Below are 16829 nucleotides of genomic sequence, written 5' to 3' on the forward strand. Positions count from 1 at the left end.
GAAAAAATTATAATAAAATTCTAACAATAAAAAAAAATGCAATGACATTTCGAAAAAAGAATTTCGACAATAAAAAGAAACGGATATATATATCGTAATAAAAAGAATTTCAAACATAAAAAATAAAAAAAAATGCAATCTAATAATAAAGAAAAACGATAAAAACAGGTTTTTGGGAAAAAACGTTTAAAGACAGTAAATAAAAGATTCGGCAATAAAGAAGAAACCAAACGATAGAAGAAGAATGAATACCGACAAAAAAAAAATAATACCAGGAATATCTTCGTAAAATGAGGAAAATAGAAGATGTCTTCAAACAAAATGAGGTCTGTCGAAAGAGCCATCGTAATGTAAAACAAGAGGTGGATAACGAAGCTGTAATACGGCATTTCGAGGAGCAGAAAAATAGGGAAAGATTATCGAGCGATCAGCAAACCGATTGGCATTGTGTACTTTGGCTTATTGGTATCGATCGGCAATCCCCTTCAGACCGTAGACACCAAACAGTGTTTATCAGTTTACTGGTCAGTGGAGGTGTACCAAACGTAGCATGAGGTGTTCAACGAGGCTGTACGTGTACTGCATATTTGCACCTAATCCGATCGATAAGGAAGGATTATTCAATTTCAATTCCCGTACGGCTGCCATTTTGAACGATTATGCCGCCTCTGTTGGTTCTATCAATCGTCGAAAATAGATTTTTGATGCAATTATTACGATAAAATAATATTTCCAAATGTAGCTACTATTTTTTTCCCTTAATAGAAATGTTCATTTCAACAACGCGGTGTTCTTGCCAACACTTTTCAATTTACACTTTACCCAAGAATAATTACAAAATTTTTCGGATATACGAGCCATTATTTAATTACATTTAATTTTTATTTCAATAATCATCCTTGCCAGTTTTCCTTGTCAACACTTTCAATTTGGACCGAGGATTAATTACAAAATTTCGCGAATATTGCACTTAACGGTACAACATTTACCACGGCCACTAACAGGCTGATGAAACAGTTGGCTAATTGCGTTCTTTATGCGCGATGGTGGTCCACGCGTGGGCGTATTATCGTTTGTCAGGATGCGCAACGCGCGTTCTACGGTGGCGAACTTATTAAAATGCCAGCCACGCGCGGGCCCGTGAAGCACAATAACATTTGTTCGTTACGTACAGAAGGAAACAAATTGAAGCTGGTCGCACGCGGTCGTTTTTAACTTTTAATTGGATCGCGCGCTCGCTCGCAGACCTAGAGTTCACCCGGCAAACGTGTCTCGGACCTATCTAATTAATTCGCGATCTTGTTCAAGGCGATCTTCTAAACCTATCATGCACAACAAATCAGAAAAATATCCACTATCCTCGCCAAGAATATTTCCTCCCTCTTTCTCAATTATTTTTATTTCAATTTTGTATCCTGGTTGAATCTCGTCTCACGCGAATCAAATTAAATTTCACGATATTTTAACCCTTTTACGCTTTATTGCAACACAATATTCTGAACGGTAAATATAATTTCTAAATATAATCCTTGAAAGAATAAAAAAATATTTCTCCAGGATTGGAAAACTATGGCAATCGATGAGATTACTATTACGAGAAGAATAACGTTACTATCAGCTATTATAATAATAAATCTATTTCCTTGAATAAATCTATTTCTTCCTCAGATATTCAATCCTCATTGAATGGATTGCTATGTTACATTTTTCAAACAGAATACAAAGATGTTAGAGCGTTTCTAGTATTCATAGATGGTCAATTTTAATCCACACAGGGTTCTGCAAAAGGATTTAACTAAAACTAGGAGGTGAAAGGATCACGCTATGAAACGTGCTCGGTTTCGCGAATTCATTTTCATTTTCCAGACCGCGGTACGATACTCCTCTGACGGAACTTTTATTTTTAACCGCGTTATCGACGGTTACTGCGCACGAGGTTCCATGACAGCCGCCCCGAACATCTCTAAACTCGATGAAAACGCGAGAAGTCGTCGCGGGGAATCGCCGAGCGCGGAAAATCGTGTTATCCCTGGAACCGGTTCAAATGATGCCTCGAACTCGGCCAATGGTGACGACCTCGTGCTTTAGACACGTTCGATGAAATTCCACGAGTTGTCTTTTTTCCACCATGTCTTCCATGTCGAATTCCTCGCGTTGTTTCCGGCCGACGAAATTTCAGCAACCAATTTCATGGAAATTCCTAACATTAATAACAGAATAGCAACACGTATCGCGCTCTCGTGGCATCTGTTGACATGATATGCAATCATGTAGCTTTTAATTTTTTTGTGAATATATTCATTCTATTTAATCTACAATTCATCCTTTCTTGAAAAGAGAAAATGTCTTTTTGAATGTTTTTTTTTTCTCAAAGAAAAATTTTCACGTTATACAAAATATAATAATTCGATCATTACAGTTAAATTTTTCCCATATTGAATGAAATTTCCGGCCATGGAAATTAAATTACTAATATTACACGGATATTAATTAGAAAACAATATATCTAAATTGGCATTTAAAAAAGCTTTAGAATCAATATCAAAAGAACATAAAATAAACATCGAATCATCCGTTTCGAACATGAATGTTTTATATCCTAATCAGAATCACCTAACAAAGCAAAAGCATCATCAAAGAGGCATCAACACGCAGATTCGATCGAAACCTGGCCATCCTGTCCCAAACAACAGCATCGATATTATCCGACAAACAGAATCCCTTCCTCGCTAATACCAAAAAGTGTATAATCTTATCCCCAGGAAATTCCCGTTGGTCCCGGAAACCGAAAATTGCTGCGACCACCTTGCAGCCAACCACGCATCCCTCGACGAGCGCGCATTTCCGTGGCGCTCGATTCTACTTGCATTAAACGCTCTCCCGCACACAAGGACACTCCACTTTGCGGCTCATATCCGGCTTAAAGTCTCGTGCCATCGATGCACGCTCGCGAAACATCGAGCCAGCATCGATCTTCTCTCCGTCCTCTCCCTTTGGCCCTTGGTGCGGCCGCGGTTCGGCTAGGGGAATTTGATATTAATCCGAGATGGAAGCCTGCGGACGACAGGCTTGATCTCGCGTTAATCAACCGCGCGGCAGCGTCGAGGAGCATCGATGTCGGCGATCTGTCGGGGATACATGACCGATATATATCACCGGATGCATCTGGTCGCCTGATAATGTAAGCTTAAGCTTCCACGCGGGGGATCCATGGGGAGGGGAGGATCTTCGCGTTTCTCGCTACGTGTAAACGCGTCTTTAAACCTTCGATCGCGATTCAACAACGTGGTTATATGTCGGTTAATGCGTGGTGTAATTGGTTATTTGCGTGGATGATACCTGTCGCGGCATCCGTCCACGCGATGATAAATTCATTAGATAGGTTAATGGAGCGGATGAATCATCGGATATAGCGGAACGACGTCGACTTCAAGGTAAAGATGGGTTTATTCGAGTGGCGTCGATATAATAGTCGATATATTTCCGTTTCGAAAATTGGATATATTGGGATAGCAAGAGTTCGGTGAATGTATACGGATGTGTACAACGAATGGATATCCGAGTACTTAAAATTTTGGTATTTATGGATCCAGCAGCGAGAGAGAGAGAGCTCTACTTTAAAGCGATTCTGTTTGTAGTGGGATTGTAGTGAATTGTTGGCAAGGTAGAAATGTAGGAAAGAATAACTTCCTCGAGAGATTTCTTGTTCGTTTCGAGATGTTTGTAAAGTAAATAAAATTGCGAAAGAAAACGGGGGAAAAAGGCTGTAGCTTAAGGATAGTTGACATTTGAAGCTCGATGCACATGTGTCCTTGCGATTTTCCAGTAGCGACGTCGTGCATTTTTTTTTTTTTAATGATGCAATGCACATGAACGCGTTCAATGATATTCAGAATGAAGACATGACGCGATAAACGAACGATTTATATTTCTAATGATTGATGACGAGCGTGCGATTCCGCTATTATTGGAAACATAAAATCACTCGTAGTAAAATTTGTGCGCGAAACAAATACAAGAAAATTGCGCCTTTCGCTCTAAAAGTTACGACGTTGCTTTATTCTAGTGCACATAAACCGATGCTCATTGTTCCAATGTTTCCATCAGAAGAAAGCTCGTCAAATTCGGCAATATCCAAAGGATATTAACTTGGATGACGCATTTCGATATGAAAAATACGACGAAACTCGATCAAACTATCTCGAGCAATTTCCTGCCGCTGGGGCGAGACGTGCGTAATATCCGTACTTATCATACGAAGATGCTTCCAGACCGATCGTTCCGCTCTTCCAAACTTATCCATCGAACACATCGAAAATCCTGTATCCCGCTCGAGGAAACGAATTAACCGCGACGCCGTTTATTCCCTCGAAAATAAAATAGCTTCGAGGGACGGTGGCGTTCGTTATGTCGATCATGGAATGGGATTCCAAGCATTGGTGGAGGAGGATGACTCTGAGTCTCGCGATATACACGTAGCACCATCTGGTGCATCGAGCAAGAAGACGGCAATTTCGGCAAATTGGGCCGAATATAATTTTTAAGAAATCGAACGGAAATATACGGAATTTTCCTCGCGTTTCCATCCTGATATCGATACGCGCGTGCCAGCTGAGGAACGGGGGTAATATCGAATTCACCGTGGGTATAATACGGACCAATTCCAGCCAATCAGGTAAATGCCGAGAGACGTGAGTTTTCCGCCGCCAGACCGACCAACGTGTCGATGTTGATCGCGCATAGTCTTCCCTTGATTTATTTTATGTCGATATATCGAAATCAGATTATACGTCGATTGAACAGAAATTGGAAAGCTTCGTCAATTAGTGAACTGCGATTGCGTGATTATTTGTTTGATAAATAGTTGCGTGTATCATTCATTCACAGTTTGTCTATCTTATGTGCGATTAATAATAGAAGAGAGAGAAAGAGAGAGAGAGAAAGAGAGAGAATATGATTAAATTTTGACAGATAAACGAGCATAGTATTTAAATAAATTTCACGATATAGAATTATTATCATATTATTATCGATAGAGAAAGAATTTGAAGAAACATTTCCGATCCATATCGAATCTCCGTGAAAATTGTTTTTCCTGACGAATTGTGGAGGAATATGGGGACGATAGAGAGTGAAAGTTAGGAAGATCGTTCTCGTTGGAGTTTATAGAGAACGGGTTATAGCGGTTTGATTTTGTGGCTGTGACAAACCACTGTTTCGCGAGACACGAGGCGCTGTTGAAGACACTATAACTGTAACCGATGTGATCGCTATACTATACACACTATATACACACGTAGATATCGATGATAAACCATGCATGCTTAATGGCAGTTATCGACGCGATAATTATTACCGTTTAATTATCTTAATTTATCGATGTACCAGCCTAATTAGCGTTTATATATTCGCGGGTCTATGTTGAATTTACCGAGTCCACATATTCAATACGCGACAATTAGGAGCGTTTATTTTGCGCTGACGAGCAACTGTTCCAGTTCCAATAAAATTAGATGAGCGTTAATCCGATGAACTTTCGGATTCCCTTTGAATTTCTCGTGAAATCACGACGATATGAAAATTTTGTTTAAATACGCGGTGTAGCAAAATTCTACAAATAAATTTTCCACCTTATAAAATACGATAAATATTTTTACTCGACGAAAAACTCTGAAAATTGTGAAAAATTATACGCAACAAAAATCTTTCGATTAATATATCACTTGTCGAATTATTAATAATTTATTTACGCGATGCATCGATTGGGAAAAAACAGTTCTTTTCTTCGTGTATATTTTTCTAAAAAGGATTATTTACCAACACTTGTTTACTTGTTGTCGTCGTGTAAAAACCCGCTCCTATACCGTTTGGGTTCGTGGTTCTTGTTTAAACCAAAGTGGCCATTATTTTCTATGGTGATCATTAGCCCAGCGTTAACGCCAATTGCGTTTCTAGAAAGCATAAAGGTAAAATCGAAGAAAATCGCAAGACAAATTGTTACATTAAACGAGAACTACTCGGGCACAGAACAATGTTGTCGCTACCATGCCGGCAATTCATCCACGCACCGAACGATTAATTATCACGTGCCGTGAGTTATTCGACCGCCCGTGAATTTACTTCGTATGCTAATTAACACGTTGCCGTCGAAGGGATTAATCTTCACGAGCATCAAGTGGAACACCCATTCGCGTGGATTACACGCGCGTAACAATAGATTATTTACGCGTGATTTATCAATCGATTATCGTCGGGTGAAATTTGTTTTTCCACGACGATGCAAATTTGTTAAATAATATTCACGCAAAAATTTACATAGGTAATTAAGTATACCTATTTCATCCAATATTTAATCATAAAATATTGCGCGTAATATTCATAATATATTCCTTCTATCCTTTTAACTTTTGTAATACTGTGAATCAATTTGAGTTCGAATATTGCCGTGCAATGTGATTATTTTTAACTTAATATCATTAAACGTTATCATGAATAAAATTTCACTCCAAGCAAATATTATTTTAACACAATTTTCTCCGATAGCTTTTACCTAAGAATTAAATTAAACTTTATATTCCTAAAATTAATAAATGGTCATTTAACGAAATATCGAAATTACGTAAATATCATTTCGCGTAAATATTTCAAATTTTCCTCGTTTGTTCTATTAATCAAAATCTCTCAAAAAGTATTTATAACAACACGTGACTCTACATCAGAAGTCCTTAATCAATCGAGATTATCGTAATTCGAGGTGTTTCAAAGTGAAAAGTCGCGGCCGCTATAGTTCTCCTCCTCGTTACACGCGAAAAATAATCACACCTACTGTGTTCACAGATTCATATTGATAAGCTTGTACAAACTTCCGCGCGTGTAAAAACCGAACAGAAGAACCGTGAGACCGCGTGCATCATTGAAGAAACTAGAATAGGAAGGCAATGCTCCCCAGTTGTTGGCGGGCGTTTACTCGAACGCTAGATGTTCCATATTTTTATCGATTTCGTGTAAATCCAACGAAACAATGGCCGGCTCCTCGTAAAAACCGCGAGCATCGTTGCTATGACATTTGTTGTGCACGATTGAAGCGTGTGCTCCGCGATAGATCGTTTTCTCGTAAAAAGTACCGCCTGACCCGATTTTTCCTTTCACAGTCGACCTCTCTCTACCACCTTGCTCTTCCTTTTCGTTATTCAACGCTTTTCTTTTTCCCCTCTCTCAATGCATGTAGGTCCCATGCACGCGGATCGTTAACATCAACGTCCATAAGCGGTTGCTTTTGTGATTCGCACTCACCTCGATGGAATTTTCTAAAAGAGGCACGCTCGCGATTTTTCAACTTTTGCACCGTTAAGGAAAACTCTAGACGCAATTACTCGTAATTTAAAACAATTCTTACTTAATTTATTATTTATAAGAAGAAAACATCTTACGAGATAATTCAATTTGCTCGAAGCGAATAGTTAGAAGTGATCGTGGAAATTTCGATGGTTCATCGAAGAATATCCAGAATAACTCATACATCGAAGAGGTGCAAACCAGGCACAGCTGTTTCAATAAAGGACAAATAGGAACGAAGGAGATTCGATCGCAAGCGACCCTGTGCCATCGCGTCTTTAATCAACGAAATGCGCGTGGCGCGATGTACCTTCAGCCAAACGGAATATCGAATTGCCGAGAAAATTGGCGTCGATCGATTACCCTTAGGCGGAAACTTTATCGAAGTTCAGGGGGTTATGGAAGGGATCGCGTCGATTTTCGAGCAATCGAGCGAAAGCGCGACGACGTCGTCTCGGCTCCTTTTCTTACTCGGCCCGCTCGATTACGCCTAATTCTAGTCTTAAAACATTGCCAATCGAGGACGCCTTCTGTCGAATCGAAGCGAGAAACAACAGCTGGTGGAAAACATAATAGGGGAAATAGTGAGGAGAGACATAGGTGAAATTTCGCGAACCGAGCTATTTTAGATATTTCTAATATTTTAAAATTGATTATGATCTTAACTTGAAAATGTAGTGAAAAAGAGAATTAATTTATGAAGCGTATATTATAAATAAAAAGAGTTTTTTGTATTATTATAGAGTAATTAATATCTAGTGTTATTATCTAGTATAAACTTTTATGCTTATTTATAATTCATCGATAACACTCGAAAATTAATATTATTCGAGTTATCAAGCTAAGTATTATGCAAATCAACATGAAACTTAAATATTCACTCGGAAAACGATAAAAAAAAGTTTAATCTTTGGATTATTATTTTAATATTAAAACTATCGATCTGTAATACAACATAAGATGAATAGAATTAAAATAATATTATTATAGAATAACGAACCTGAATAAAAATTAATCTTGCGCGTTTTTATTATGCCTAAAACATATCATAAGAACCCATAAATGGTTAAATTCATAAATGCTACGCTCGTGCAAAATACGGGTTAAATTCACCTTCTTTCGCCTCGATTTCATCCCCTTGCCACATATCGATTCGCCGGTTTCGCGTATACGGGCATATTGTTGCACCTGCAGCTGCTGAAGCCCGTACGCTACTCGAATTTCCCCTACGGGACAAGGCTGTCGGCCTCGCGTCTAAGCTGCAGGACGCATGAAAAGCCGCCTCCTCGATTCGCCTCCTCGATCGTGGCCCCTTCTAAGATTGAATTCGCACGGGTCCGATTTCCTGGCCGCGATTCGCGGCCCTTTTTAACCTCGACAAAGGATTCCTTTCGAGGCGGTCGTGCCGCGCTGACAACCAGGCTTGATGGATGCCTTGTACGTACGCCGAAATATTGGATTTTTACGAGAATCGCGGAATGGGATCTATTGAGAAGTCGAGAATTCTGAATCTGGGCAGATTTATAAAAATTCGATCGTTTGTAGTTATTACTCAAAGATTATTCTCGATAGATTTTCGTGAGATAGATTTTGATTGATTTGGATGAAAGCTGATTTTATTAATCGAAAATTTAAGTATTTAAACAACAATTTGGATGGAATAAATTCAATGATTTGTTTATAAAATATGGTCTAAATATTGTCATAAAAAATAGGATAAAATATTTACGTGTTAATACGTAACGTAATACATTTAAATCCTAAATTACTATCGCGAAAATGATCATTTCTTTTTTAAATATTCTTGATTTCTCTCGATAAAACTATATCACTTCCTGATTATAGTTTTATATAACGATAATCTATACATATAAGGAAAAATATTACCCTTATGTTTTCCGAATATTATGATGAGATAACACATATGATGTTATAAACATTATCATTTGAACATTGATAGAAACTTGGAAATTAAGTTCTCGAGGTCGATATATCTAATGGATAACACGAGACGCGACGGATACCATAGGAATGCTATTGTAGACTCCCCTAAAGAAACGTTAACGTAAAGAGTGGAGAAAATGTACCAGATATCCAGAAACAATCGAATCTATCAAACACCGTCGTGAATACTATTACCGTTAATTGAATTCATTTAACAATTGATACGATTCACAAACGAATAATTATGATATCGTATAAAAGCGCTTTATGCTTACCAATTGGATCGAAATAACATTCGCAACCAAATATTCGATTTCCCTTTTCGATATTTTCATATTTCTCTGTTTTCTCTCTCTCTTTTTTTCTCTTTCTCTGTCGGCTTGGTCCAAAGGTATAAGCTTGGAGATTTCTAAAAGGATGACTGCACTTTTTTTTAAAACGCATCGATTCGACGTTATCATCGATACATGTGCATAAGCCAGATATAGGGGGGAAAAATCGTGCTCTCGTGACAGACAGGGAACAAAAACAAGATCGAGTGTAATCGAAAATATTGGGAAGGGATACTGACGAACCGAGAACAGCTCGTTCGAGCGTTCTCCGTGATTATACATCCGAAAGTTGCGCGATCGTTGCCAATCGTGACACGTGCCAGGTGCAAATCGTTGGAAATGAAAATAACGCGAAATCCAGCCGTGGAAAAAGGGGATGCAATTTTCATCGACGTGTAATCGATCGGCTCTTCCGTCCGTTCAATTTTATGCGTTCCCGCGCTGCATATGTTAATCGATCGATATACTATCGCGCTCGAGCATCGGTGCTCGAAAATCCTAGAATGCCGGAAGTGCATGGCGGATTGCGATCGCGCGTCGAATGTTTCCACTTTTGAATTTCAAAAATTTTTTTTAAACAGAGACCACGTTTCGACGTGCGTGTCGTTAATCACATTTGTTTTTTTGTCTTGAGAAGGTTATCGTTATTGAAATTCACTAAAAATTAATAATAAATAAATAAGTATATATTGGAGAATCCAGATCAAATGCGTCGGATCAAATTGAATTGATTGGCAACTCGTAGTAACGATATATAATATGAAGTGTATACGTAATACGATAGACAATTACTTTCTGTCAAACGTGGTATATATAACTGGCATAAATGACAATGGAACGTATTCTGTTGGGACAACGTAATTACTAATGGATTATCAAATAATCCCAAACGGGAAACGGAACTGAGCACTGGCCGTGATTAGACAGATAGCGATCTTGATTTATCCTTCGACATCCGTCCCTTCGATTCCGCTGCAGGCTACTTCGGTAATTAGTAGCGGAAGTAAGACTTCGATCTATCTAGTAGATCCGTACTACTATAATACAATTATCGAGAAATCTGTCTTTGTATATCATACATCATATCGAATATCTTCACATTTGCATTTGATTAAATTCACTCGTGCAACGAAAAGAATCTCATCGGAATTAATTAACGAAATATATAGATGATTCTTCGATTTAAAAGATCAACCGATTATCATCCATCTTTTTTCGAATCTTATTCCAAAAGATTATTCTGAATTCTCAATATCGTTTTCCGCTATACAACACGCGAAGGAATGATCGATCATCTATTCTGGATGCACGTTATCTTTTCCAAAATCGAGATCCGGAAGTGGGGATGCTCGCTCGGACTCGGAATTCCGCCACGACATTTTCCAGAAAGTTCGCGACACGGCCTGCTAGCCTCGAAACGATAAAACGGGAAATTGCGGCTAAAGTGAGAAACGATAATGGGCAACGTTTCCTGGATCCAATTGGAGAAGAAGAGGAGGAACGATCAGGTGGAAAGGATAAAGATGATCGAGGCTCGCGACGAGGCAGAAAAGTTTGGATCTGTGCGGATATAGGAAGATAGGAGGAACGAATAAGCGGGTCTCCTCGCCTTTTTTGAAATGAGGACGTTTGAATGCCACCCTAGAAACGGGTTATCTCGTTATCTTTAGAACCTTGTCTCGCAACCTTCCCACATCGAGAAATACGGTGGTCGTATCAAAAGGGGAGAGAAAAAGTGTATTAGTTCTCGAGCTCTGTCTCTACGATTTACACCGCCAATCTCGGTGGATACGGAAAAATCTTTTGAGATCATTGGAATTTTGCTTCCAAGATTGTTGTTTGTTTGTTTTTCTTTTAATCTTTGTATCTTTGCGTCTCGTTTGGATATAAGTTATATATGTAAATCGTTGGCTTATCGTATAGAAGAGTTGGTCGAATTTAGATATTTTTCAAGGAATTTTTTCTTCATCGAGAATAGCATTATTTAATTCTTAAATAACAAAAGGATCGTTTTAGGATACGTTATTTTACGTATTGACGAACTTTAAAGATAAACCAGGCGTCTGGTTTATTATCGGAGAGATCGATGAGTTGCAAGTATACGCGAGGTATTCTTGGAATTTTCCAAGAAAGATAGTTTGAAAGTTCATCCTGTGATCCAAGATATTCGATGGAGGGATGAGAGTAAGCTTTGACTACCACTCTAATAAAAAAACTGTTCGGAAGAAAAAGCGAAAAATTACTGCTCAAGAGCAGTGCAGCAGGAGAAGAAGAGAATTCTGATAAAACTGAATCGTAAATAAAGAGAACGGCGAAAATCTTGATCTCCCCAATATGAAATTCTTCGTTCAAAATCTCCAATCTCCACCCATTTCCTTCGACTGCTTCCGTTCCGTCATCTTTTTCGAAATATCAATACGACTTCTCCATTTCTTGTCTTTCGCCTACATTCAGGTATCCCGGCTTTTACCTCGTCGATTTTGCTTTCGAGTAGATCCGTCGACTTTGCTTTCGTTTCATCCACTCGTAACGTCCTTCCTCCTATTTTCGTTCTCATCCCTTCCAACGTCACGCTCGATTTGCCTCTTTTTTCAACGGATATCGCAGCCGACTAGATTGAAATCGTGAACCATATCCTCGGTTATGGCCCGTATCGATCTGATCGACGCCGATCGACCACGGCTGATTAGATTAAGGCTATTGTGCAAACGTAAGGCGAATAAATTTCCAACCGTTGTTTTTCTACCAGCCTCGAAACTTCTTCTTTATTTTTCGGGAAGACGTGTTTTCGCCACGACTGCGATGTGGTTTCGTGGATTTATTTAAAGCGATAGCCTTCGATTCGCTCTCCTCGCTTTTTTTTTTTCTCCTTCGTGGCGGAGAAACAGATCAAGAGAGAATCTTGGAACGTGGAGAATCGTGTAGAGAAATTGAAGAGAATTTGAATAAAATTCGTGGAAGAAGTGTAAATTTTGGAACGAGACAGGGTGCACTTTGCGTTCGATTAATGAATAATAAGTACCATTAGACGCATTTTCCGGTGTGTTTTTCGAAAATTTATTTGCCACGACTATTGCGTGCTAGAGAAATAAATTAAATAGAATTTAGAGTGAACGGGGAACTTGGAACATTCGCGGAATCCTCGAACGTAAAAGCTATCGCGTGTTTGATGAACTGCTGCTGAATATTTGCGTGAATTTTCTCCGCACGATAAATTCATGCTAGACAAGAAAACCAACCCTCTTATTCGTTCCATGTTTAAAAGAAATCGGCCACGTAGATTTATGCCAATTTTATGTATTAAATAAACCAACATCCCCGAGCACCATCTCCGTCGTTTCTAAAAACTTCTTTAAAAATTATATAGCCTCGCGATATTCTAAATTCTAATCGAACATGCATAGATGCTTACACCGTATTTCGTGTTTCCCTCGTTGCATTATCGATCGATAGAGAATGGACCAAGGTCTCTCGAAACCATGGTGGACTTTTTGCGAGAATTAACTGGCGCCAAGGTGCTTGTTTGTGGGCCAACCACTGGGACGAGAAACTGTCGAATTTGCATTCGACCCTGTCGTTTCGTGGAAACGTTCCTTCGTGGATACGACACCGCAGAAACAATAAGGAGAAAGGAGGACAGAGCTATCGGATACGATATTAAAGAGGAAGACCTCTAATGATACGGCGTTGGAACGCCCGAATGGTCAATGGAAGAAACGTCGAATCAATTTTGTTATACTCTTAAATGATACGCGGAATATCTCCTCCCTGTATAATTTTTATCGCGCAGCTAACGTCGTAATTTGATGTCTTAATAATCTTAACTTTTGCGTTAAAAACTATCTTTTTAAAAAAAAATTAAAAAAAAAAACTGGAATTTTTATGCAACGCGGATAATTCGATAACTAGCTCTTTTAATCGTTTGCAACGTTATTGAATTCTTGACGTGGTTAAATGTATTGAATATAAATAGTATTTAGTCGACTACAATATTTATAAAGCACTTATTTGATTTTTCGTGTTTTCGATGCGAACAAGTAAAAATCTGCGAAATACACGTTTTATATTTTAAATAAATTTGAAATCAGCGATTTTATCACTTAATACATTCGCTGCAGGTCGGATTTTCATTACATCCGATGGTATAAAATAATTTTCATTTTTATTTCTATATTGGAAAACCTTTTACACGTATTTCACTTGAATTATTATATTCGTTTCCAAAAATTCCCCGACTTTTGATTCGTATTTCGCATTCAACTCGCCAACTTTTATATTCACACACAACCGACCAATTTATGCGAATTATATTACCATTCAATTTTATCGACATTTCGAAAAATAAGTACAAACGATGCCAGATGTCGTTATAAAAAGAGTTATACGAAATTAACCGAACACCGCTGTTACAAAAATCGAACTAAACCCGCAAAAGTCGCTCCATCCTCGAAACCGCCACTTATAATCGGAATACTCCTCCGCTACCAAACCAAACCAGTTTGTTCCAGCCGACGAACTTACGCGCCAGGCAAACCGCAAGGATCGTCCAACCAAAATCCATCCGGTCCAACCACCGATCACCGAAAAAGCGAGTACCAAGAATAAACAATGCGGTGACGAGCAATAGGTGGAGGAAGGATGGGAAAGATGGAGGCAGGTCATGCGTGGACCTAGTTTCCTCTATCCAAATTTATCTTCTCCTCTAGAAAAAGTTTCCTCTCTTCGAATCCTGATACAGATGGGCCGGGCGTCGATACGCTTTTTCTAGACGCGTGCGAGAGAATCCGAACCCGTTCTTTCTGGCTTTGACGCTTCGTTGGCTTCCTTCGTGGCGATGCATCGTCGACCGACCGCAGAAACCTTCGACGAGCCTCTTTCTTCTTTTTCTCCTCTTCCAACTTCGATTCTCCTCGAACTTCTCTTCGTCCATTCTCTTCTTCGTCAGCTTGAAATTCAGGTTCGTGAATTCAGGTGTGATCGCACCTGAACCGTGCACGGACAACGACCAGTTCTTAACGGATTTCGAAAGCGTTGCTCAGTTTCTAAAAAATTTTCTGGGAATGGTCGATCGGGTTTTTACGTTACATCGAATTGCACCTAGAATTATGGGAATGTAACGAAATGTTTAATGAAATTCATTGGAAATTGAAGGATTTGGTTATGGAATAGTAGCGAATTATTGATTCGAAATGAGGAATACTTTATATCCAAGTGTAAAATTCATTATCGAATAATTCTTTTAATATCTACGAATAAGTACGATCAAATAGTAATAGAATTTTTCCTTCAATCTCAACGAATACGAATCCTAAAAATTGATTTAAGATCAAGATCTGTGAGATAATTAGAGGGGCACGTTCGAGGTTTTCCAATCACAGGACAGGTTCGAGAACAGTAACTAACCCTTCGCGAGCCTAGATATTATCTCGAGTTCCGCAAATTCCTGTATCCTCTCCTGTAGTTCGAGGTATCTCTCTAACTACCCTTGAACTAAACCACTCCGCCAAACGGGCAAAATGAAGCCTCGGCGTTTCCGGCTGACCGAGCCTTTATGAGCCCCTGCCTCTACCTTACACGCCAAACGTTATACGTGTTTTTCGAATTAGGACAATTACCATCGTAAAACAGAGTTTCATGCGGGGAACGCTCGAAAACAGCCGTTCCGCTTCATAATTTCCCCATGACTTTCGGGATCCTCGCGGTAACAACCCAAAGTTGCCGCGTTTACGTTCGCATTAACTTTGAATAATTTCACTGAACTTCTTATCTCGACGGCGTCGTACGTGGTGCGTGGCCAGACCACGCTGGAACCGGGACAAGGAGGACCCGACCGCCGCGGTCCTGGCTTTCTGCTTCCGCCAAATTAATGCTATCGCGAGGTCAAACGAATCCCCAACTTTCCCTTCCTCGTCTGTTCTACGGTAATTAAAATATATCCCGCTCTGTTCCAACATTATTCGATATATTTCACGCGGTAAAATTTTCTCGGGAAAATAATAGAATTGCAATTATACAAGAGTAATCTTCCTATATATCGTTTTCGTTTGGGATTCCGTTCTCTCATTGCGCGGGGCTTTTGAATTTTGATCCTCGGCTGATCGTTAAATAGAAGCTTGTATTATTTTATGCAGGATTTGTGCAAAGCTCGTCAAAGAATCGTAATACGGAGGAGTTTAATGAATTTCTCAGCGACAATGAACCTTCTTGCCAGGGACAAACGAGTATTTTCCGAGGATGAAAGATCCGGGACCAATAACAAAAGAGTTATTCCTATTAATCCGGCCAGAACGCGATACAATGAGCTTTCAAATGATTTGTACTTACGTTGGGATAATAAGTATCCGTAACTACGTATGTCCTCGGAAGACAGAAAACCGGATAGAAAACTCACCTGAAGACAGAACACCTGAAACACAAAAGTAAAAACGTTTATCGAAACTGCTCCATTACGTCTATATGCATATGATGCACGCGCGACCGTGAGTCCATAATCTTCAAGTGCATTCCACGTCGTCATAACAATTTCTACAAAAATGCTTATGACTCGTGAATAGAGGGAAAGTAGCCTCGACAAGTGGTTTGATAAACGCCACTCGACGAATAAAGGAAACACTCTGCGCGTGGTCTCACGGTTTCGGTTATGCTACAGCTTTTTCTCTTCCCATAAACCGACTCTCTCTTTCCATCACTGCCGCCACCGTTCACCATTAAAAACTTAAATCTTGTTTCCTTCCGTCGTTGCGCTCGATCATTCTTTTTCCTTCCTGGAAGAAGAACCACCCGCGTATCCGGATCCAATCGAACAAATAGTTACCATTATCGGTAAATGGTGGTCTGTAATCTCCACCCCGAAAGCATCGACGAACATAAAACAAATGGATTTCGTGAGAGCATGTGTTACGATGCCTTAATGGGGTATTTACGATATTGTTCCACCATTGAAAGTGGAGGGGACACGGTTAAGACGAGCCATATTTGGGTCTTTGCTCCGTGTTTCTGGGAAGTTGAACGGTCGATGATTTAATGAGTATGCGAAGTAGTCGATCGAAATATAAACCTGCAAATATTTTTGAATTATTTTGTGAACTTCTTGGAGATAAAAACTTCGAATTGATGAAAGTTTTTCGAGTTTAATGATATAAAAAATTATATCTTTAGAAAAAAACGATAGATGGAAATGCACGATTCTACGGATAAAAAAATAACGATTTTTTTTTT

The 16829-nt window shown here is 39.1% G+C and overlaps 1 protein-coding gene across 11 annotated transcripts in view; it reads right to left on the bottom strand.

The window, feature by feature from the left end:
* LOC102680940 (protein madd-4) overlaps positions 1-16688 on the bottom strand; it is a 116077-nt gene extending 99389 nt beyond the window's left edge. For 4 of the 11 annotated variants that reach the window (XM_031509851.1, XM_031509845.1, XM_031509844.1 and 1 more), the window contains exon 1: positions 16003-16687. In XM_031509851.1, the coding sequence (XP_031365711.1) occupies positions 16003-16128 (126 nt within the window). In that variant the 5' untranslated portion in view covers positions 16129-16687. Of the gene's footprint in view, positions 1-8448; positions 8931-15935 lie in introns of those variants that run through there. The other 7 variants (XM_031509847.1, XM_031509843.1, XM_006614468.2 and 4 more) reach the window with 6 other exon arrangements.
* Positions 16689-16829: the final 141 nt, after the last annotated feature.

This window comes from Apis dorsata, unplaced genomic scaffold (assembly GCF_000469605.1).
Source record: "Apis dorsata unplaced genomic scaffold, Apis dorsata 1.3 scaffold_187, whole genome shotgun sequence".
NCBI lineage: Eukaryota > Metazoa > Arthropoda > Insecta > Hymenoptera > Apidae > Apis > Apis dorsata.